At 44.0% G+C, this 24,486-nt stretch overlaps 1 protein-coding gene across 2 annotated transcripts in view; it reads right to left on the bottom strand.

Annotated features, from left to right (window-relative positions):
* BBS9 (Bardet-Biedl syndrome 9) overlaps positions 1-24,486 on the bottom strand; it is a 357,944-nt gene that overhangs the window by 180,960 nt on the left and 152,498 nt on the right. Inside the window, exons 14-18 of one of the 2 annotated variants that reach the window (XM_036738869.1) lie at positions 22,049-22,153; positions 20,607-20,621; positions 15,420-15,560; positions 12,505-12,600; positions 4,835-5,007 (exon numbers count right to left, since the gene is read on the bottom strand). In XM_036738869.1, the coding sequence (XP_036594764.1) occupies positions 4,835-5,007; positions 12,505-12,600; positions 15,420-15,560; positions 20,607-20,621; positions 22,049-22,153 (530 nt within the window). The remainder of the gene's footprint in view (positions 1-4,834; positions 5,008-12,504; positions 12,601-15,419; positions 15,561-20,606; positions 20,622-22,048; positions 22,154-24,486) is intronic. The other variant, XM_036738870.1, reaches the window with a different exon arrangement.

Genomic DNA, 24,486 nt, shown 5'->3' on the forward strand with positions numbered 1-24,486 from the left:
AATTAACAAGATCCACCAGTGTTTCTATCAAAATCTGGCTTCATCAGGCCCAACAGGGAACCTGAGGCATCTGGATGTCATTATCTCAGTGTCCAATATACTGCACAAGGGAAAAGCAATGGCCCTTAATATGAAGTCAAGTCAGTATGCATATATTAAGTGCCTACTATGTGCCTGGACTGTGGAATGCATGAAGGGTAACAATATAGATAAGAAGTCTGGTACAGTAGATTAGAGGCAGGCTGTGATGGGCTTTAAATGTCAAACAATGATTCCTATCCCTACTTTTCAAGAGAATGGCCTATGAGCAGTGTCCTGATGGTATCTGTGATGACGCTATAAGAAGGCTTCTGTACATGGCTTTCTACAGCAGACCACAGCTGACTGAGGTATAAGGAATATAAATCATACCAAGTCTATGGTGTGTTGAGGACAACTAAGTATCTTTCTCAACAAAGTAAATCCTGGCCTTAAAGGTTCTCTTCAAAGAAGGTCTCTCCCATTCCATGACAGATACTACCTAGGAGATAATACTGTTTAATCATCTACTGAGCATCAGTATTGAATGAGACATAAAGTAGGTGCATGTATTCTACCACTGAAGCATCTGACAGTGTTGGGAGGGCACCCTACCCAAAACCCAAAGAGAAAAGGCATCTGCCATCGAGTCATTCAAAATAGATCTGCCAAGCAACAGATCCATAGAGTAAGGACAAGTGGACAAAGAAGGCCTACTGGCCAGAGCACAACATACAGCTGGACAGGCAGTCATTTCAAATACATATCTTTGACTGGCAACAGAGAATGGCAAGCATCTGGGCCCAGAGTTGAGCATAGCTAGGTGGCACAGTGGAGAGAGCCAGGCCTGGAGTCAGGAAATTTCCTCTTCCTGACTTCAAATCCAGCGTCAGACACTAAGTAGCTGTGTGACTGTTGGCAAATTACTTCACCTGTTTGCCTCAGTTTCTTCATCTGTAAAATGAGCTGGAGAAGGAAATGGCAAACCACGCCAGTATCTCTGCCAAGAAAACCCCAAATGGGGTCACAAAGAGTCCGACATGACTGAAAGGACTGAACACTACCAACAAAGTGCTATATGAATGTCAGCCATTAGGAGGATTAGAACACGACTGAAATGACTGAACAACAGTGAATGTTTAGCTTAGAAAAGAAGCAACGACATAGGGTGGGGGATGTGACGGCCATCTTCAAGTTCCCGCAGCGGTACCAAGTGGATGAAGGACTCAACTTGTTCTGTCTGGCCCCCAATGGCAGAACTAAGAGCAAGGCGTGGAAATGCACAACAGTATGTTATTGTACAGAAATATCTCCATCTCTCTTGGTACAAAGTCATAGAGAGGAAGACTCTGCGCTGCTCCTGAGGCTGTCATGCCCAATGCCCCAGATGGCCTTCGGTCTGAAAGAGCTTCCAAGGGCAGCAAAACAACTCTAAGGAAATCGTTTATGGACCGAGACGATGCGCCTTAATAATTCATCAACCTAGCAACTTTATGGGAATGCAACAACTCCAAAACATAGCCAAGAGGCGGAAAAACTGAACGGCAGAAAGGGGCACTCGCTTCTTATAAAAAGCAATAAAGAAAGAAATCTTTCCATTTCAATAACTCCCGGAGATGACTAAATGGTATTAGCAGAAGGTGGAGACAGTGTGAGGTTACCCAACAGCAAGTAAAGAAATGGGTCTTGTGTGTCTGTGTGTGCGTGTGTGTGTCTGTGTGTGTCTGTGTGTGTGTGTGTGCGTGTGTGTGTCTGTGTGTGTGTCTGTGCGTGTGTGTGTCTGCGTGTGCGTGCATGTGCGTGTGTGCGCGTGTGTGCACGTGCGCGTGCGCGTGTGTGTGTTGGGGAGATGGGAGCTGGCATTAATAGGGAGAAAAGGACAACAGTGTTCTTTATGAGTTTAACTGCACATAAATATTTTCTTACCGCGTACACACAGAACATAAGGGGAAGCGCATTCAGGCAAATAAGAGGGGTGCCCTGCGGATGAAGTCTCTGGTCAAACGAAATCCGTGAGTTTTTCCCTATGAGGAAGTTGGACTTGCTAATCTGAAAACTCCCTAAGGGTGGGTGCTAGGGGTAGAAGTTCTCTCCTCCACAGCCGTTTGAAGGAGGCGATTAATGAGCAATTTTTATTGTTCATAAAAAATCTGACTGACAGAACTATTTGGAGCAATAGAGCGATCTGACTACAATACCATGAAACAGAACATGCCGTGCCGTAGCAGACATCCAGGTGCTGTCTGATCATGGACGAGTCCCCAGATCTCTCATTCCCCAGACACAGGCCAGACTATAAATCACAGATTTGCATGGGCAGAGGGAGTTTGTGCCCTATACCAGAGAAATCACAGGTTCATCTTACCAAAAGTAGGTTGAAAGAGGGAAATGAATGAAAAAATCTAATTTACAACAGGCCATTATTTGTATATCATGTATCATACAGATTGGACTGCTTTAACATGAAAAAAATTCAGATACCCCCAAACTGAAAGCATTTGGCATAAAAACACACCGATCTTTGCAGAATTTCCTTTCCTCATAAGACCTCAAAAAGTCAAAGAAAACATTTCAAGCCCTTTATTCTTTAAGGATCTGATGCTGTACAGAATATGTATTTACTCTGTACAGAAATTCTTATATTTATACTAATTCTGAATGCTTGAGGACCAAATAAGAGAAATTCAACTGAAACTTCACTTTTACGGCCCACATGGATATTATTTTGTACAACTGAACAGTAATGTCTTTTAAAAAACATACTAGCTACTGGATTCTGGGGGGTGTTAACTTGGTGCCATCTTTAGCCAACTCCTTGGAACCAAAGCTATGCATATTTAGCCAGTCATCCAAAGAGCATCAAGTAACCACCTGCTAACAAGCCAAGCCCTATCCTAGGCTCCGGAGAGAAAAAGCCAAAAGGGGGACAGTATCTGCCCTCAAAGAGCTTACACTGAAGACACGCGAGAGGGCGCTCCACCCAAAGTCGTTTTATCTCAAATGTTTTAATATTAATATGTTTGTTGTGATTTGGAACTGATTCTAATTCACATACCATAAACATTGCCCTTAGACTCAGAATATATTTATAAGGCTTAAAAACTTAGGTTAATAAAGTTATTTATTTCTGAATACATAAAACACGAAGCAACATGAAGCAATATGACTGATTTTACACACACACACACACACACACACACACACACACACACACACACAGATTTAAATCTACAAGTAGCTGCCTCAGCAGCCTAGCCATTCCGTGCAACAAGGCCGACATTCAACAAACCCTGTCTGGGAACTGTCCTTAAAACCACCCACAAACCAAGCAGAAAATTCATCTCTTTCCTTTTTTCATTCTATCTCACTTTCCTCCAAACAGCACTAGCTGGTTTGATTCCTACATCACTCACCAGATGTCGATCAGTTAGTCATAAACATTTATGAAGTGTCTACGATGGATCAGGCCGTGTAGTATGCACCAGGGATACAAAAAGAGGAAAAAGACAGACCCTGCCCTCAAGGAGTTTACAATTCAGTGGGGGAGACAACAAACAAAGAGACACAAACAAGACAAACAGATACAGATGTGTGGCTGTATCTCTATCTCTATATACAACAGGTGATAATGAACAGAGGGAAGACATGGCTAGAGGCAGTTTGTACCCTATACCAGAGAAATCACAGAGGGCTGGAGAAAGACTTCCTGTGAAAGATGGGCTTTTGTTTGGGAGGAGGCCGAGATGAGGAGAGAGCATTCCAGGTGAGGGGAAAAGCCAGAGAACGTGGGGAAATGGAAAATCTTGTTGATGGAATAGCCAGGAGGCCAAGGTCACTGGACTGATGAGCATATGTTGGGAAGTAAGGTATGGGAAGACTGGAAAGAAAGGAGGGGGCTGGAGTATGAAGGGCTTTGAATGCTGAGCAGAGGATTTTTTTTATGATGCCAGAGGTGGAGCTATGGTTCCAAAGGAGTCTGAGGCAGTCCCCAAAATGAAATCCATCTTCCTCAGGACATTACAACTTCCTCTGAAAGTATTGTATGCTCTGAAGGCAAAGCCAAAAGAAGTTCAAATGCTGGAAGCCTGTTTGGAATAGGAGTATAGGCCACCGTGGTGACTACTTTGAGGAATTAATGGCCATATATATAACTTTTGGTCTGTTTATCCAAAAATACCAGGCACATTTCCTCTAGTCCGGGGGTCCTTAACCTGGAGTCCACACATTGTGGCCAGATTTCAAGTCATTAGCTTAGAGCCCTATGCCAAAAAGGCCAGGACTTGAAGCAATCTCCCTATGGACCAATTAACTTACTTGTTTCCATACCCAATCCAGTTCCAACTTTGTTGAGTCAATTTTCAGTCATGTCTGAGCCTTCGTGACCCCATTTGGGGTTTTCTTGGCAGAGATACTAGAGTGGTTTGTCATTTCCTTCTCCGGCTGATTTTACAGATGAGGAAACTGAGGCAAACAGGATTAAGTGACTTACCCATGGTCACACTGCTAGAAAGTGTCTGAGGCCAGATTTGAACTCGAGGAGATGAGTCTCCCTTACTCCAGGCCCAGTGCTCCGTGCACTATGGCACCCCCTAGCTTCCCCTCCAGTTCCAACCTATTCTTCTAGTCTTCTTACAAATATGGGTCACTAGTCATAGGGAAATCAGACAAGATACCATGGAAGGATCATCATAAACCCACCACTCCTACTGGAAAGACAAATCAAGGTATAGCTCTGCTGAAAATGAGGTGAGAGAGATGCATATTCATGTACCATACAAGGAACAGTAGCGTAAACCATGATTTACATCAGACATACCTCAAAATGCTGGTCAATGAGGTCAAAGTATTCTTGTAGAGGAATACACCCCGAGAAAGAACAAGTGAAATCCTTGACTCCCTGCTTTTCAAAATGCTCCTGAAGACGAAGAGTGAGCTCCTTGGTAATGAGCCAAAGGTCCTCAAACTGCTCGCTCTGGATCCGATAGCGTTCTGTCAAAACAGCCGCCCGAAGAGGAGAGAGACGTGCCGTTAGCCATCAGCCGCTTGTCTAGACTTTGGGGGACGGAATTAAACCAGCAAAAGCCTCCCAGCCTGTACACGTAAAAGGTTTTTCCAAAACCTCTCCCATTTCCATTGATTTTACATAAAAATTTCTGTTGCTTGATTGTTTTCTGCCTCCACCATACAACCTGGCTCCCAAAGGTGGGCAGTCACCGGAAGCTACAGAGGAGCATCCTGTGACAGAATCACACCGAGTCACAGCAACCATGATGTCGACCCGTAGAAATATTCTAAAAAATGAAACCTTCTCTAGGGACAATCTGGATCGATAAAATCCCCCCGGCATCAAACGATCACAGGCGACACACTCCCTTTAACTCAACTGCCGCCTGAATGGGGCCGCACGGCGTGAATGTAGAAGATGGAGCTCAAGAGTCACGGCAGAGAGCGTCCAACTCATGTTCGTCCATTAGAGAGAGGGCCCGAAAGGTAAGGGGAGCAGTCCTGTCTGCCTCATCACACCAGCACGGAGCAGTCAGGTGGCACAGGGGGTAGGTGGGGACTCAGGAGGACCTCAAATTCCAGCTTCAGACACTCACTAGCCGTGTGACCCTGGGCAAGTCACTTTAAAAAAAAAAATCTGTTTGCCTCAGTTTCCCCAACTGTAAAATGGGGATGATGATAGCGCTTACCTCCCAGGGCTACTGTGAGAGTCAAATGAGAGAACACGGGTGAAGCATTGGAGTGCTGCATGAGCTGCTGGGGGCAGGGGAAGGGGCCTGCAGTCAGCAAGACTCGACTTCCTGAACTCAAATCTGACCTCAGATACTTACCAGCTGTGTGAGCCAGTCCCTTCACCCTGCTTGCCTCAGTTTCCTCATCTGTAAAACGAGCTGGAGAAGAGAATGGCAAACCACTCTAGTATCTCTGCCAGGAAAACCCCAAATGGGGTCACAAAGAGTCCGACAGGACTGAAAGGACTGGACTTCAACTACCAACAAAGTGCTGTATGAATGTCAGCCATTAGGAGGATGAGAACAAGTGGATGGGAGACTCAGTGCTCTGAATGCGTAGGTCCAAGAGAAGTAATTGTGGAGTCCTTACGGGGCACAGATCTGAAGGGCAGGGTCACTCTGCATGAGATCATCTCTTCCTAGTAATGTCTGTATCCCCCAGGGGCCTAGCACAGCACCTCCCATGTTCTAGGCACTCAGTGAATATCTGTCGAATGAATGAATTAAATCTGAGAAATGGGAGGAAATGGGTCCTCTTGGCAAGTACACTGTAACCTCTAAGTATGTCTGCATTTCTGTAAAATGTGCCATTCAATGACTTCCCAAACCCAGAGTCTCACAGTACTTGTAAAAATGGAGTAAAATGCTCATCTGAAGGGGCAGGGCCTTCACAGACTGTTCAGGGCCACCTGTGGCAGTTTTTAGCAAATTGTTAAAATATTCACCAGGGCCTAGTGACTTTTCCTTTGACTCTTGTTCATGGCTGTTCCTGTCCATTCCCACAGCCACCATCTTGTTCTGGCCTTCTCATCCCATCCAGTCCCCTAACTGGTCTTCATCCTCTCTCTTCACTGGTATGAGATCAAATTTAAATTTATCTATTTTTAATTAATTTATCTATTTAATTAATTTATCTATTATTTATCTATGTTCGTTATTCCTCAGCTCAGAGACAGCAAATGAAGCCTGTGGGTAAGTCTTCTCTTCTGCAGTCTTAAATTAACATCACAAATGGCCCTTCTCTGGCACAGCCTTGCCTACCTCAGGAGACTATCCAGTCTGCCAAGGTCATTCCTAAATGCGGCACCCAAACTGAACATGACACACCAGACGTGGTACAATGAGGCTAAGTGCAGGAGGGCTGGCATCGCCCTCAATCTAGATCCTACGCCTCTCCGTGTTGGTTTTAGGCTTTGCCTAAGCCATACTCAGGTTGGGCTGGAAATCCACTACAATCCCTAGATCCTTTCCATGCAAATGGTAGGGTGTGTGTCCCTGTTTAACTCTATTGAATCCAAGAAGATTTCAGATAGTTCTCCATTAAGCTTCATTTTGCAACCTTCAGGTCAGCTTTGTGGCACCTTGAGACCCATTAGCTTTGTCACCCAACATCCCTAAGGTTCAGGTCCTCAGCATATCTGATCAGCACTCCACTTGTGCCTCACCCAATTCGTTTTTTCTGCACCTCCACTCCCACAATGTATTTCACCTGCCCCTCCAAGGTGACATTTCTTCTTTAATTAATTTAACCAATTCCCAACCCAGCTAAATATAACAACCTCTAGTTAGCCTGTATCTCTCATCAGTCAGTCAACCAGAACTGAATAAGAGTTTACTACATGACAGGCGCTGTCCTAAGGCCTGGGTCACAGAGGCAAACACACATCTCCTTTCCTCCAGGAGTCTACATTCTCCCGGGAGAGACAACATGCAATGAGGTGCATGGCACACATAATGTAGATGGAGAACAAGCTCGTGGGAAGGCATGAGCAGCCAGAAGGACTGGGAAGGCCTCTTGCAAAAGGTGGAACCTGGCTCGAGCTGAGTCTTGAAGAAGGCTAGGAAAACTAAGAGGAGGAGAGGGAGGTTGGAAATGCTTTCAGGAATGGGCACCAGCCAGCATGAATGAATGCACAGAGCCAGGAGACAGGCTGTCATGTGTCAGGAGCAGCAAGCAGGCCATGGTCACCATACTGCACAGTGTGTAGAAGAGTCAAATGGATGAAGACAGGAAAAGGAGGGCAAGGACTTTAAATGCCAAACAGAGGATTTCACACTTGATCCTGTGGGCAGTAGGAAGCCCCTAGGCATTACTGAGGGGCAGGGAGTGAGGACATGAAAGATCCCATCAAGTACTTTGTTAACCAGGTCAAACACATCCCTTGATCTTCCAGTCTAGCACCCTTGGGATGACCTGCTTCTGATGAAGTGAGGCCCCGACTGCATACACCTACTGTATACCTCTGCCCAGATGTCCTAGTGGCAGCTCAAGCCCAAAGGCCCAAAACTGAACTCGTCATCCAAAAAACCAAGAACGAACAAGCCCTCCTCCAGCCTTCCTTTTCTGTGCCAGTGGCACCTCCATCTGTCCCCCTGACTTAAAAATGAACATTCAGAATAAGCTCTAATGGTCCCATTTCCTGTGCTCCTCCTTGAATCATTCAATGCTTCCTGACAACTGTGTCCCAACAAAATCTACTTTCCATTCTTACAACCACAATCTTAACATAAAACCCTCATACACTATTCAGATAAAGCAATAAGTATTAATGTTATATCTTTAAAAACCTCATTGTGTCACCATCAGGTCACTGTACTCATCACTGGACAGCCAATCCACTTTGCTCCAAAGCACTCTAAACAGCAGCCCTCCCCTTCCCCCAAACCTTCCACATCTCACTAGTGCCTGACGAAGGAAATCCTTCCTGCTCTTGTCACTCGTGGCCTTCCTTCCACAACTGGCCGCCATCTCACTTTTCCAACCCAACTGCACGTTGTCACTCTCTCTTCTAGGGCCAGCTCTCCATAGAGCATCCCCCACTCTACCAGACGAGTCACCATGCACAGCACAAGAAGATGGTGGGTGGGGGGGGGGGGTCTTCTGGTGTGTCAGGGCCATTCTTCAAGGACTGAGTGTGGTTCTTTGGGATCATCACAGCTCTCCTCTTCTAGACGCCCACTACCCATGCCTTCCCTAAAATGTTCTTCAATTTCACAAGCCTTCCCTTTTGAGGAAGCCTTCCTGTGGCCCAGCAGCCCTGCTCCCATCATTCATGTACTTCCAAAGATCACTCCTGGGGCCCCAGTGGTCCCATCGGCCAGCTGTTCTATCACCTAGGAGGATGCTGATCAGGGCCTGAAGGGCTGACCTACCTAGAGTGGAGAGGAGCTCATTGATCTGGGCGATCAACAACTTCCTGACCATTCTTCTTCTCTCTACTCCCACAATCATCCTCGTTGGCAGAGAAAATGGAAGCAAAATTAGAACCAAGTGGTGCCACCTATCCTCTGTCATCCTTCACCCTGCCCACCTGTCATCATCAGACTACCTCCCCTTCCTCACACTCTCCTCCTTTGCCCAACAGAGCTTTAAACACACACACATACACACACACATACCATACAGACTATACCCCACGTACACATATATACACATATTGCACACACACATACATAGACACATGCCCCACACACACACTATACATACATCTACCACACACCTCATCCCGTTACCTGGCCACCTGCCCAATCTGGCCACTTCTGCTCCACAGCACCCCTTCTATCTGTCTTGTCCCCTTCCCTTCACTCATGCAGCTATCCCTGAGTTCAGGCCCTTTTGCCCCAGTGCCTGCACAACCCCCACACCGGTCTCCCTGCCTCTGGTCTCTTCCCCACTCCATTCAATCTTCCCAGGACAGAGGTGGGTCTGACCCTGTCACCCTAGATTCAATCAGCTCCAGTGAATTCTTATCCCTTGAGGCCTAAATATGGACTCCTCTGGCATTCAAGGCTCTCCACGACCTGGCCCAAGTTAAGTGGCCATCTCTCTGTTCTTCCACAGGACCCTCTCTCCCCCAACCTGGACATGTCACTTAACTTGGCTTCAGACCACTCCATGTAAAATGGAGATGAAAGCACCCACCTCTCTGTTCTGTGGTAAGAATCCATGCCAGAGCCTGGCACCAAACCTATAAACACCTGTAAATCAGCGCTCGATGCCTTCCTTCCTTCCCAGGCAGAAACAGACGACACCTGTAATTTAACCTTTCCTTTTTATTGTCTGACAAATAATTTTTTTTGTTTCATGGTTATTTCTTGACGTTAAAATTATGAGTAATAATGATGACAATGACATTTGACATTTATCTACTGGTTTATTATTTACCAAGCACTCTACAAATGTAGCTTAAGCCTTACAACAACCCTTTTTAAGGGAGGCACGCCAGCTATCATTACCCCCATTTTAGCAATACAGAAACCACGTCTCTCAGAGACCAGGACTCACCGAGACCATGATTCACCAGGCCAGACTCGAACCAAGGTCTCTTCACTCCAGGCCCAGCATTCTCCACCACCAGAAGCTGTCTCTACAAGTACAACCTCCAGCCTTCTCTGCTCAGAGATAGCATTACATGAAGGACACAGTTGGGATTCAGGAGGCATCTACCCCAAGGATGGGAGATGGCCCAGTGGGAAGAGTCTGGGGAATAACTACAGGCCCCGTTTGGCTGAACTGCAGAAGATGGAGAGGGGAGCAAAGAGAAATAAAAATGGAGATGTAGTTCACACCCTTCAATGCCAGGCTCACGAGGTTGTTTTTTATTTTAGAAACAACAGGGAGTCACCAAGTTTGTTGAGCTGGAGGATGCTGAGGCCAGACTTTGCTTCTTCAACTTGGGAATAACACACAGGGTCTGAGGAATTTGGCTAATGCGGTCTGCTGGCTAAAAGACATGATCTCAACGCTTCTGTCTCTATCCTTTTTTTCACATTCATGTAAGAAGCTCCAATTAAATTAGAAAGTCTATCACTTGCTGGCAATAAAAAGCTATTTGGCTCCCTTAATGACATGATACCTCAGACAATAAACTGCACAGTGTTACCAGTTGGCGGCTTGGTCTAGTCCACAGCGAATTGGGAAACTGAACCAAAATTGCCATATGTCTCCCTCATAGCTTGGCCTAAACATCAAGCATGATTTTAGAAGCAGATGACTTTTGAGGATCCACCAAGCTCCAGAGTCAACTTCCTATGACTTACAAAGGACCTGAGCGTTTCTTATGTAAAAGATCCTGCTTTCTTTGCATATCCTGAGTCCCTCTGGATAGATATTCTAGAGTTTAGAGGAAGGACTTTTCATGAGGCAGAAATGGGTCTATTGGAAATTTTCTGTAAAACTCAATTTTATTCTTGGAGGAACAGACGGAAATTGATGAATAGAAAATCCAAGTCAACCTCACTGCCTCTGGCCCCTTGCTGCTGTTGGGTCATTTTTCAATCATGTCCAACTCTTCATGACCCCATCTGGAGTTTTCCTGGCAAAGATACTAGACTAGTTTGCCATTTCCTTCTCCAGCTTATTTTACAGATGAGGACACTGAGGCAAAGATGATTAAGTGACTTGACCAGGGTCACAAAGTTAGTGTCTGAGGTTGGATTTGAACTCAGGAAGATGAGTCTTCCTGACTCCAGGCCTAGCACTCTAACCACTGCACCACCTAGCTGCTCACTTCCAATGGCCCCACATATAGTACATTACATTTTTTTTAATTTGCATTAAAGAAATAATGCCAGGCTTGAGACATATAAGAAGATTAGGACGGATCCCTCGGATGAGGTGAGTATGTGGAGGCAAAGTTGCTTTTTTAAAGAGAGATGCTTTCTTATCCTTCAGCTGGATCACCTACATTAAAGCTCTATTGGGGTATTCTAAACATATAGGGGGAAAAAATTAAAAGTCTAGTCAATTATCTGAATGTTCCAAACATCTAGATGGCTGATCCTATGTAGACAATGCCCACAGAAATACAAACGTCCTACAAATCATTTTAATTTGCCTTTATCCCACTAAAATAAAATAATACAGGGAAGTCAGCAAAATAATTTCCATCCATAAAAGGTACAATCTATTTTTCTCTTTGCTTTCTTCACTCTTGGGTAAAGATTTTGTATAAAGCATTACCAAGTGAAATAAAGCATGCAGATAGGGCCAGAAACCAACCTTGCCCCATTTTTTAAAAAACTTTTAACAGAACACTTAGTGGGCACAAATGATCCCATCATCTCAAAGAACAAGAAAATGGCAGAAAACAAGTTCAGCACTAAGTGAAGGAAGAGCCATAAAAGGAACTGAGCCAACGCAGCATTCACCAAACTCCTTTGGATCCCAGTGAGTCTTTTTCTGGAAACCATATGTAGCCTCAGCAGTTAGATGAGACACGATAGAATGTGCCCTCTTTAAGGGACTGGAACACTTGAAAATTGCTGAATACTATGACACACTTTCCCCACCTTTGAGATCTGCAAGGACCTGGCTCTAGCAAAGATTCTCCCACTCACTCTCTGGTAGATTCAGAGCTGGAAGAGATGCTAGAGATGTATGAATAAACGAGCAATTATTAAGCACTAACTAGGTACCGAGTACTAAGGATACAGATGCGAAAGCAACGAGAACCCCTGTCCTCAAGGAGTTTCCAATATCATTCCGTTTGGAGGAGACATCGATTGGGCAGGGAGCATTCTGCCTATCCCTACTTTCCTCTTAAAGATGAGAAAACTGAGGGTGGTTGTCTTGCCAAAGTCGCACACCAAGTCAACAACAGATCCAGAATGTGACCCCATGGCGTCTGGTTCCAGAGTCACAGCCTCCCTCCTCTAGACCACCCTTTGCCACCAGTTATCCAAAAAACATGTCAAGACTCAAGACCCTTCATCTGTCAGACTCAAATAGCAACAATTCAGCTTCACTTACGGGAGGTCTTAGATGCAAGGAGGGTAACTCGGGAGCCGGTTATGAAGCGAAAACCGAGGACGTTCACCTGATCATCATCACACTGATTAGCAAAGCCTAGAAGGAAAAGAGGGCATGGAGAGACATTTTAATGCTGGCTAAATCCGAGTCAAAAATGGAAAAACTGTCTGGTCTTCTGCTACTTTCCCAAGAAAGTGCAGTTACCAGAGCAGGTCGTCTTCTGCATAGTCTATGAAATCCCTGCTCATGTATCAGTGGCTGACCATTCTAATTTCTAGTTTCCAATAGAACGCAAGCTCCTTGAGGGCAGGGATTGTGGCCATTTTCTCCCTTTATCCCCATCCCCTAGTAGAGTCATAATCCCCAGAACACAGGTGTAATACATGAATAAATGGTGGTACATAATAAGTGCATGTTGAATTGAGCTGAATTTCTTAGAGAAGGTCCTTTTCTACTCATCTCATGACTCAAACATTTTCTGGTTAAATCAGGTTGACTAAAGTTGTCTTTATCCTCATGGCTGAGAAGGACTACCCTTAGGAACAGGCATCCCTGGAATGGATCTGACCCCAGGCAGAAACCAGAAATGCTGGCCTTAAGAGTGTGAAGACAAAAGTCTCTCCACATCAGCAGGGAATGAAGGAGACATCAAGTTAAATACGTCTTTTGGCCAACCAGAATTTTTAGAATTTTTAACTGGGTGATTTTTATTGGGTATTACTGCATTGGGCCAACACATTTTTTCAAATCAACCAACTTCAACATCCATTTCATGTAAAAACTGAAAGAAAGCCCATGGTGAGCCTCAGCTTTTACAGGGACCAGGCAAATATCTGGGGTAGTATTTCTAATTCTTTGTTCATCAACTTTAAATATGAAAATGAACCCCTTCATAACTGATATGCCAAGAACTCTCAAAAAAGAGCTTCGAGACGTTAAACAAATAGAGTTAAATCATTTTGTCTTTCTCTACAAAATCGGAGAGCCCCAAACTCCTTACTATTGCTTAATTGGTTTAATTTAACTTTCTAAACACATTTCAAGTTAGACTACACCAAGAAGTTCATCAGTCACTGTTGCCCTAATTAGGCCATTGATTAAGCCAAGACCTCTCCGGCTGCTGATCGTAAGGATTTTTCTGCTCCGGACCTCTGTCCCTGGGGTAGCCTGTTCCTATGAAAAGTCTGGATTTTTCTCATAGTCACATACTCTAAGCAGTTACAGCCCCACAAATACTGAGATTTCAGGGGTCTTGACTGACATTCAGCTCAGGAGATGCACGTGCACATGTGTTTGCTACAGAAATCAAGCCAAGCATCATCCCCAATGATGCTGGGGTTGGCTGGGCTGCATATGTACAAATCTGGGGAGAATGGGTCAGATCTATCCAGGCTCCGCACTGACTAGGCAGCCAGGAGACCTCAGTTTGACGTAGAATGCTTTATAATTCTATCCCTCAGAAAACAATGAGTCATCCTTAACATATCAGGTGGGCTCACCTTGAGGGATGGAGCCTCTCTTACAACATTACCTCCCTCTTCAAGGACAGGTATTTCAAGTCAGCCATCCACTGGATCTCAGCTTTAAAATATAATCATCAAGCCTCCAGGAACAAGACACTTGGCCAAAGCAAATCATGTGAGCATCTGATAAATTCCAACATCATATTCAACTCAATTCCCAACTCTACTTTCAGGGGAACACAACGACTGGCTGTACAAGGGACTCGTTAATGATAAATGATGAATACAGAGGACAGCCATCACTCTTTAGATTAACTCCACAGATTTACCTTTGGTGAAGAGTCCCAACTTGGCTCAAGTTATCCAAAAAGAAAGTAAACAAAGCTTTGAAAAGCAAATCATGCAAACAAGAACACCTCCTCTTTCCCCCAAAAGAAACCAAAGTCCAAAAATAAAACCTTCTTAATGGATGGTGCTAAGTTTGGAGATATTTGAAAGTTAACATATTTAAAAAAATACGAGCTATGAAAACCCCGTGCAAAACAATCAAAACTAAAGTTTAAGTACTCTTAAGTAGTTAATTACACAAATCTCGACTTACCACAATATCTCTAAAACCTTGTACTGAAGTATACTTGGCACTTGGAATCCTACCCACAGATGCCAAGGTGAGGCTGCATCTCAGAGGCAGCAATGCTGATTTTATTAATGGGGCATGTGAAGCTTGATGAAATCAGCAGACTTTTTTTTAATTCCACACCATCCCCCAAAGAGTAGATACGTGCAGTGGCTTGGGAATCGGGGCTGTTACAGATCTTTGTCACTCAGTCAAAGTGCCCCAGGACGGGCTGTGCTGAGTTGCTGGGAAAGAAGACTTGGCACCTCGTGGGCTCTACCAGACTTCCCTGTACTCACAAACCAACGCTAAGCATCACAGAGTTGTCCCAGTCCTCAGGGGAAGCACCAGCAGACAACAGGGGCCAAAGAATGAACATGTTCCTGTTCCAGATGCTAGAAGCATCAGCGTGCCCAGGAGCACCTATTTATAGGATTACTCACCTGGGGCATAAGGGTATACTTAGAAAGGGGCTTTATTTTATGTACCTACAGTAAAGATGAATAATAAATATTGACATTCCGGGCAAAGCAGTCCTGCCATCTCCAAAGACACATCTGATGCTTTCATTTTTGAGCACTGAAGCAAAATAATGATTAAAATATTTGGAATCAAACTTAAAAGCCCTATGTTATTACTTTGTTGATATAAGCTGCACCTCTGACCAGGCAAAATGAAGGGGAGCGGGGGGGGGACCCTTGAGAAATTCTTCTATGCTGACTTGGTGATTATCTTATAATTACCCCATCATTACTCACTGATGGGGGGAGTCCATTTTAAATGCCGAACATTTCTGATGTTACACACACACACACACACAGCTTCCAAAGGCCTACCTGGGAAGAGGCTGAGAAGGCTGATAGGAGGTTTATTTGTATCAATCGTGAGTTTGTGACCCGCTGTTTTGGAAGGCTGATAGGGCAAGCATATTAATTTCAAGGGCAGTCTGAATTTACACTGGACAACTCGAGGGATACCTGAAATATCAGAAAGAAAATAAAACCAGGGTGGCAAATTCTTGAATATAAAGCAATGCTTTTCCAAGGCCCCAGAATTTGGAAATGGAACTTTTTTGGCCCATTCACTCTGTGGACTTGATACCAAAATGTTTGACTGAGAATTTTCAGCCTGCCGATGTCTTAGCACTGTCCAGTACCAGGGTCATCAAACTCCAGAGGAAAATAACCATCAACAAAAGACAGCCATGTCAGTTCCATCAAAGGCCACCAAAGCCCAGGCTTTCCTGTTTTCCCATCACTGATGGGACAAAATTTCCAAAAGGAAGCCCTCAATATGAAAATCTATTAGCACCATAAATCAGAACCAAAAGGCCAAGGACATGGAGTTATCCCCTATTCTCCACCCCAACAAAGGACTGAATATCACCATACCTAAATCTTCTATTCAGAAATATTAAAAACTTATCTCCCAACTATTAAGAAATATTTTTAAATTGTATCCTAATTTTCTAAATGAAGAGTAAAATTTTGCTTAGAGAGATCCCAGAATACACAACAAAACCCAGAAACCAAGACTGGGCCCTCCACATTTACTTTACGTCTATTCGCTTCTTCAAAATGGAGAATGCAGCTTCGCTAGGCAGCTCTTCTAAGTCATGTTCTATTCAGTTCGATAAGCATTTATAAGGCACTCAGTAATGAAAATAGTTGCATAATAATCTACTGCCTATTTTATATATTCAGCTATTCCTCTATTTCTCTAGAGTGCGTGTATATTCCTGTTCCTGTGTGTATTTGAGTAAAGCTTGCTAAAGACTTATTTAAACATAGACAAAGGTTAGTGTTATTCAGACCAAAAGCTAGAAAAGATGAAAGTATCAGCAAGAATCCAATTGGCTAGGGATGTTCGTTGTTCATTTGTTTTTCAGTTGTATCTGACTCTTTGAGACTCCATTGAAGGTTTTCTTGGCAAAGATGCTGGAGTGCTTTGCCATTTCCTTCTCCAGCTCATTTTACAGATGAGGAAACTGAGGTAAACAGAGTTAAATGAATTGCTCAGGGTTGTTCAGCTAGTGTCTGAGGCCAGATTTGGACTCAGGAAGATGAGTCTTCCTGACTCCAGGCCCAGCGCTGTATCTACTGTGCCACCTTGGGGTAAGATTGGTCGAATCTAACCCATCTTGACCCTTGGTTCAGAGATGAGGGATGACACACTCAAGAGGCTGGGCTTTGTACTCCTCTCAACAGCTAGCAACAGCTAGGATTCTAAATCTCTAGGGTCCAAATCTTTAGAGAAAGAAGATCTAGATATAGAGAGGAACTTCTCTGATGCTGCACGATGTGGAAACACAGTTGGATCACCAGCTCTACAATCACACCAAGCCGGGATGAGCTTGGAGGATGGCCCCAGGTGGAGGTTGCTGTCCAAACATCAGCTTTGCTGAGTTCAGACAGGCTCCTGTCAAGGCTGCTGGGGGCAGCGGGGAAAGAGGAAGATCCCAAAGCAGGGAAGATACAACATTCTAGCCATGGGAACCCTCTAACAAGCTACTACATGAGAGAGGGGTCATGGTCAGAGTGCTGGCATTTACCCTGATAAAGTCACAGGTTCTGGAAGCACGCAAGTAGAGAAATACACAGAAATGGGTTTTAAGGAACCTACCAACCAACTAGAGGAGATGGCGACAAGTCAAGTGGCCATTTGAGCTGATTAACATGACAACACAGTGATGTCCTATGTGATCTAGGAGCGAGTTTGAGGCTCCCAGCCTGCCTTGAATATCAGCTGTGTGACCCTGGGCAAGTCACTGCCCCCCCTCAGCCTTCATCTCCTCCTCAGTAAAAGTGAAGGAGCTAGCCTTTGAGGGCTCTTTTAGCTCTAAGTCTATGATCACACGTAAGGGTAACTGATTAATCAATCATTAAGAATTTATGAAACCTCACTTCTAAGCTCTGAGGGCAACAAACAAAAGAGACACAATCTCTGTTCTCAAGGAGCAAATTTCATTGCATCAAAGGTTTTCAATTATTCAGGAAGTTCAGGATTCCCCCCAAATTTCTTCCAACTCTCAGGGCCTATGTGAAAAACAGTTTCAAAATATTACCCTTTTAAATCACAAGGCTAATAGTTAATTAAATGGTTGTGTGTACCAATTGGTTTGGGTTTTTAATTATGCCAGCATAAAAATCAGCCAATTTTGGCCGCATGAAGCTCACGTAGAAATTCAAGCTTCCAGGCAACATTTCAGGAAGCAGCATGGTCCAATGCAGTAGAAGCCCCAGGAGGGAAGGTTCATTTTGTCTTTGTAGCCAAAGTGGTGAGCAAAGGGCCTGGCACGTACATAATAGGTGCTTAATTAATACTGGAGGATCACTGAATGAATTATTATGGCACCTTACATGACTCTAAAGCATTTTAATGCTATATCTAAATCCCTTTGAGTACAATCTCAGTTGGCTCCTATACCTCACAAAAATCCATTTTCTTGAGAAAACTGAAATGTTAACGTTACAGCTTACTGTCAAAATTCTGATTTTTTTCTGTCTTCTAACAGAACCTAGAACCTGGAAACTTTGGTTTTACTCAATAGAAAGGCCCAAATCTAATGTAATGGAACCTTCTGAAAGCAGTTGTAATGGAGGCTTTCATCTCAGTGAAAATGGCCAGGCGGTATCTGTTGTTCCTGAATTAAGTGTTTCTTCTCCCTATTCCACACATGATTTAAAAAAAGGATTTTTTTTAAACTGGTATGGCCAAGTTCCTTAAAGCAGCTCTGAGAAAAAATGGAGTCAATTCATTTTCTCAGCCACAGACTTTTCCCAGAAAACTTCACTGTGCTCAGCATTCAACCTCTCCCCTCACATCATCACAACTGGGCACCCCAACAGTTTCCTTCCAAGCCTGAATGGAGAAGCACGGCTTGTAATCATCACTCACTTATTTAATACTTAGTGGGGAAATGAACATCAAAACAATTTTCAGACAGAATGTCTTTTCCTGAAGCAAAATATTAATTACATCTGTCACACGCTTTTAAGTCAAACATCATTGTCAAATAGGAAGCCGATCCAAAAACTGCTGAAAAATACGTATATATAACTGTGAGAATACGGAAAGAGAAAGACACATACACACACATATATATATGCGTATATATGTGTGTGTGTGTGTGTGTGTGTGTGCGCGCGCGCGTGTGTGTGTGTACATACACACACACACTATACAACATAGGCAGTATACATAAGGGATTTGGACCTAGCATTTGAAATACTTTGGAGTCTTATAAGATACTATAATCAAGTATTTATTAATTAATATTGAATATTAAAACATGAACTTGTATACATTTATATACTACATATCAATTCTATGCATTTATATGTATTCATTTATATATACACCTACATATATATGTTTGAAGGTAGGGATGTGCATGGGTGATAATAGCCATATATCTTAACTGAGAAATAAATGTATCTCTCAGTTGTTCCCTATCTCCATATATATGTGGATATGTATATAAATGTATATAACATATCTATTGACAGATACATCACAATATTTTACACGTGCACTGTGTATTATATGCAGGGATCTGAACACGCATATGTAGATCTTGACATAGGTTCATACATCCATGATCTCCCTACCTTCAAAGGCCACATGGAGGAATTCTGAGTTGAAAACAAAAGATACCAAAGCCTCAACGGCACCGTCTGGAAGCCAGAACCTCCGCCACCTCTGTGTTTTCTCATGGCTCGCTGTACTTCTTCCAGAGTCATGTTTTACACTGTCCGTGTCATGTAACTATAATGCCCCCAAAATGGCCCATAAGTCTTATGGGACAACTTAAAGCCTCAGTTACATTCTCTTCCTCCTCCTGTCAAAGCAGGATTATGTGGCTCTATCACAGGCTGAACAGATCAGGCCTCTAAAAGGATTCAGCCTTTGAAATACAAAACCCTGTGTGTATGCAATACATGAATAAGCGACATCTTATTGCCTGTGGTCTAGGTTGGTTTGAGCATTTCTACTTTACTCCCCCAAATGTAATTATGTTTCTAAACTACGTGGTGATAAGGACAGAAGAAGATGGTCACATTTAGCTTGGCATCTGGGGTGTTAAAACAGCCAAACCATGCTGTTTCTCACATTAACATAGACTGCTTTTTATCTAATCCTATGACCAGAGTGCAGAAAGGCAAGCAGCCTCAGTGTACAATTCCACTGATACGAACAAAAGGGCATTTCCCAGGCACTAGGATTTTCTAATTCGTGACTGCTCAGCATTGTAATCCCAATACTAGCAGAGCTGAATCTATAGTGACTAAAAAAAATCCTTCATTAAAAAAAAACTTTAAAAGGAAAAACATATAAGCAACATTCAGTGCCCATTTTGTGACAATGACGTTCAGAATGCTTCTGTTTATAAGTGCTACCTGACACCAAGAAATGTGTCTTTTCGATAAGAATTTTAAAAGTCAGTGAGGCTAAATTTCAGAAAGACCTCCCAAGCTCTAGAGCAAGCGTGGGGAGGCCACAGGTTCCCCAGCCCTGCTCTCGAGGATCTGGGATGGCCTGACCTCCAGAAGAAGCTTCTGCAGCCAATTCGGGGGATGGTAGGGGAGCGATGAGGCCCAGAGAACACAGGAGTACAGTGAGCCTATGTCTGTGGAAGGCAGAGATGTGCACAGGAAATGCCTCAGGATTCCATTTCCAGGGACTATTTTCCTAAATACAGCAAAGTCAATAAGGATCCAGGCAAACAATCCGCGTGCAGAAATTTTTACAATTTTCAAAATTTTTGTTTTACTTTTTTTCAGGAAGGAGTAATTGGGTTATTTCTTTTTTTTTCCTAAGATGACTCTGCTCAAATTTCTGGCCTCTTCATTCCCACAGTCTGTAATCCTGTTCCCAGAAGAATCGAGGCAAAGCATCATCCTCAAGAAGCAGAAAGTTACAAGCTACAGTCCTTCCACGTGTACCGATAGCACAGCGTCATGTCTGCTGCCCAACCAAGTACCAACTGTGACATTCACTTTTTAAAGTTTCTTTTCACTTACCATCTGGATTGAGGTCTATAATCAGAGGCAGAAGGTGGGGAAAAGGAAACACAAGACAGTAAATTAAATTATCTTGTGTAAAAAGTACAAAACAAATCTACTATTTATCAGTTTAGACAAACAAGCTAAGCTCAGACTATCCCACAGACACAACATTTCCAAGGCCCCACTTTGGTTCTCAAATACTAATGCAGAAGAGATGGACAAATAAGCCAGGTCTCTCACATCAGCAGTCAGATTCAGCCGCACCCTACCATTTTATTTAGTTAATGAATAATCCCAAGTAACAGAGTTCCACTCTCTCTCCTTTGCTGATTATAAGTGAAAAAGTGAGTGAAGCGGCAAGATGGAGAAGAATATTTGCTATATTACATAGAGAAAAGAATTCCTCCTTCAGTAACAGAGGGGACTACATCCGTAAAATCTCATTAAATCAAACTCTGCTAATGCGACGTCGGTGAAAGCTTATTCTGGAAGGGTCTCAAGTTTACAGAAACACAATCAAATTCTGAGCATGAAGTTGGAAGAGGCCTCCCCAGCGGTGAGAGACAAAGGACAATGACTGATTCCCAGTCCCAGGGTCTCACAAGCCAGCATGCTGGAGCTCCGGCAGTAGTAGTAATGAGACTCCAGAAACAGGTATGGGGTGCATAGGAAGGATTCAACTTTGAGGAGGGCAATGGGAAATCCAGTGCCAGCCTCAGCACCTCACCATGGGCTTGTGTCTTCCAGTGCCCCCTTGTGGCTACTTATCAGCATGACATTCATTTTAAAGTCATAATTGAGATGTTTACAATTTCAGAGGAGTCTTTTCTCCCCTGAAGCAATCTTTTTTTTTTCCTATGAGGAAAAGGAGAGGGGATTGGTTTTTCTCTAAATGTAAACATTAACTCTGGCAAATTCATGTTAACAGATGCATTATTACCTTCCCTCACATATAAGAGAGAGAGAGTGTGTGTGTGCGCGTGTGCGTGTGTGTGCGTGTGTGCGTGTCTGCACATCTGTACACATGGGACCTAGAATTGGGGGGGCCAGTGTGCTGCAAAGAAGTCGGAGGAAATAGAGAGAGCTGAAGACACCTGGGTTCAAACCCCACCTAAAACACTAGCTCAAAGACTCAGGCAGATCACATCACTGGTTGCTGTGGAGACTCCTCATCATTCAGATGGAGGTATTAACATTGGTTTTAGCCACATCATGGAGCTGTTGTGAAGATCGGATAACGGAGTGTAGAGAAAGAAGTCAAAATGTCGACCATTTTTCTCTCTCGTGCTCAGAAGTCACGACAACGGGCAGCCTTCGTGCCCAACTCCATTTACACGCATAGAAAGGACATATATAAAGGGGTTCCTAATGTGTTCCTGCGCAGCATTTTAATCGCCCCATGACTCATTCCAAAGCTAAATGAGACTTTGGAATCTCTTTGGGGAGTCCAGGCTTACCTGTGGGCATGCTGTATGAGGCCATGGCGCTGCCTTCCAGTTCTGAAGGCAGGTAATTTCCTTTCAGAAACACAGACAAGCTGATGGTTTTCAGACTCTCTGGCTCTGCAGCAATAGAAAGAAAAAGAAAAAAAAAGAAGTGAGGCCTTTGGGTGGAGTCGACACATTTTCCAGTATTTAAAATGAAGAGGATTCTAGCAGCCTTTTTTCTCCTCAGACAGATTATGATACACACTATTGTCTGAAAGGTGCAAGGGAGTCACAAAGTTAAACGTTCCTCTTAAATATGTCTGTCCCAGAGAAACCAAAAACCAGTAGGAAAACTAGCAGACACATCAAAAGGTCAAATGTCCATGGAGACAGGGAGACGATTGAAAAGCACACTCATGACGTTAATTCCTTGTCAAGAGCAGAAATCGGTCATTTGACCTTCAGGAAAACCCGAAGAACATCCACAGTGAAGAATTTAGCTCCTGACCCAGAACCCTGCCAGCTGCACTCAAGGCCTCACTATCCATGCCTCACTACAAGGCAGGACTCTGGTGAAATAGGTCTGCCTCAGGTAAAACACCCAAGCAGGCTCTGTGAGGCAATGTCCCCTGTGTGGGTAGCAGGCCAAGCCCTGGGTCTCTAGCAAAACCCAGGGCCAGTTCTGGAACTATCTTTGTCTCTCTTCATAGGGTACAAAGGTATTCCCACTTAGATTATGGTTAATGCTCAGAAATGCCCATCATCTCCTGGTACCATGAAACCAGATTCATTCATTACTACTAAAGTTCTACCTTAAAGTCCTTTGTGGTTTTTGTATGCTTCAACTGTGCCCTGAATTAAAAAGCCAAGTATCGGATTGGTCACCCTGGACAAGTCCCTTAAACCTTGTGCCTCAGCTGTCTTATCTGTAAAATGACAGTTCAAGACCCCTTCTCCAGGCCAATTATCCTCAGAGGAAAATTTACAAAAAGAAGTGGGTTATTGGGGTTAACCGGAGAAGGGCACATGCCATTCACATCAACACTACCCTTGTAATCCACAACTACACTCTAGGAGAGGTGGGGTAGCAGAGTGGCCGGTGGCCTGGCCTTAGAGCTTCCTGGTGTTTCCTCCCTCTCCTAAAACGGCACTGCCCTGAAGAAATTTAGATTCTCTAGGGGAAGACAACATGTGCACATACAGATATAGATAAAATAAGTATTTACAAAATAAGTACAAGGAAATTGATGTATGGGAGACTCAGAGGCAGCCATGAGGGGAGGACAGGGAGAGAGAGGCTGAGATCAGAAAAGGATTCATGCGCACGGGGGTATCTGAGCCAAGCTCTGAGGGAACAACAGACGTCTAGCAGTGGATCAGGGGAGAAAGGGCATTTCTGGCCGGGGGAGAAAGGGCATTTCTGGCCAGTGAAAAGGCATCGAGGAAGGAGAAAGAAGCAAGTGAGTCTGGGCAAACCAAAGAGTGTGTAAAATGGACTAATTAACAGTGAGGCTAGAACAGCCAGTCGAAGCCAGGGCATGAAGGCAGAAAAGATCAGGATTCGCATTTGATCCTGGAGGTATCATGGGCCCGTGGGAGCTTTCTGAGCAGGGCAGCAATGGGCTCAGACTAACATCTTAGGGAGGTCGTTTTGGACCTATTGATTGGGAGAAGTAAACAAATTATGATACTTGAATATAGTGAAATAAAATCAGGCTTCAAGAAACAATGAATATGAAGAAAAAAAAAAACCAGAAGCATGAAAAGACTTAGCTGAAAAGAAACAAGAGCAAAGAAGCAGAACCAAGAGAAACATAGGAGCAACACTTACAACGATACAAAGGATGGAACAGAAACAGTCGAAGCTGTAGCAAGCAGCTTGGCACCAAACAACAGCAAACCACGTTTGTGCAGCAGTTAAGATCTGCGAAGGGACAGAGCGCGCACCTCCATCTCGCCCTGTACACACAGACAAGTGCAGAACGGGGTGGGGCAGGGCACATTCTGCGGGCCTGGGCTGGCGTGTCGGTGATTTTGGTTGAACTGGTCCTTTCTCTTTTTCTTTAATAACTCCTTTTATAAGGGATAGGTAACTCATCAGGGAGACGAGAAAGATTGTACAAAATAAAGGTGCTGCAAAGCGGGAGACAGCAATTGTAATGATAATAATAAAGGAAGAGCCATTTGACAGAACAGAGAAGGTACAGCTTGAGGCAAGGAGCCCGACCAGGTGCTGCTGTGACAGTGCAGGAGTAATGAGAGTCTAAACTAGGGCAGAAGACACGCGAGCGTAGGGATGGGGATGGATGGGAGGTTTGTTGTAGAGGCAGACATCAGAATAAATGGCAACTGACTGGACGTGTGGCATGAGAGAAGATGAGGGTTCGACGATGATCCCCAGGCTGCACGCCAGCGGTGCCATCACAGAAAAGGGAGAGGGGTGAGCCTTGGGGGGAACATGAGATCTG

Source organism: Trichosurus vulpecula, chromosome 9 (assembly GCF_011100635.1).
Source record: "Trichosurus vulpecula isolate mTriVul1 chromosome 9, mTriVul1.pri, whole genome shotgun sequence".
NCBI classification, from domain to species: Eukaryota; Metazoa; Chordata; class Mammalia; order Diprotodontia; family Phalangeridae; genus Trichosurus; species Trichosurus vulpecula.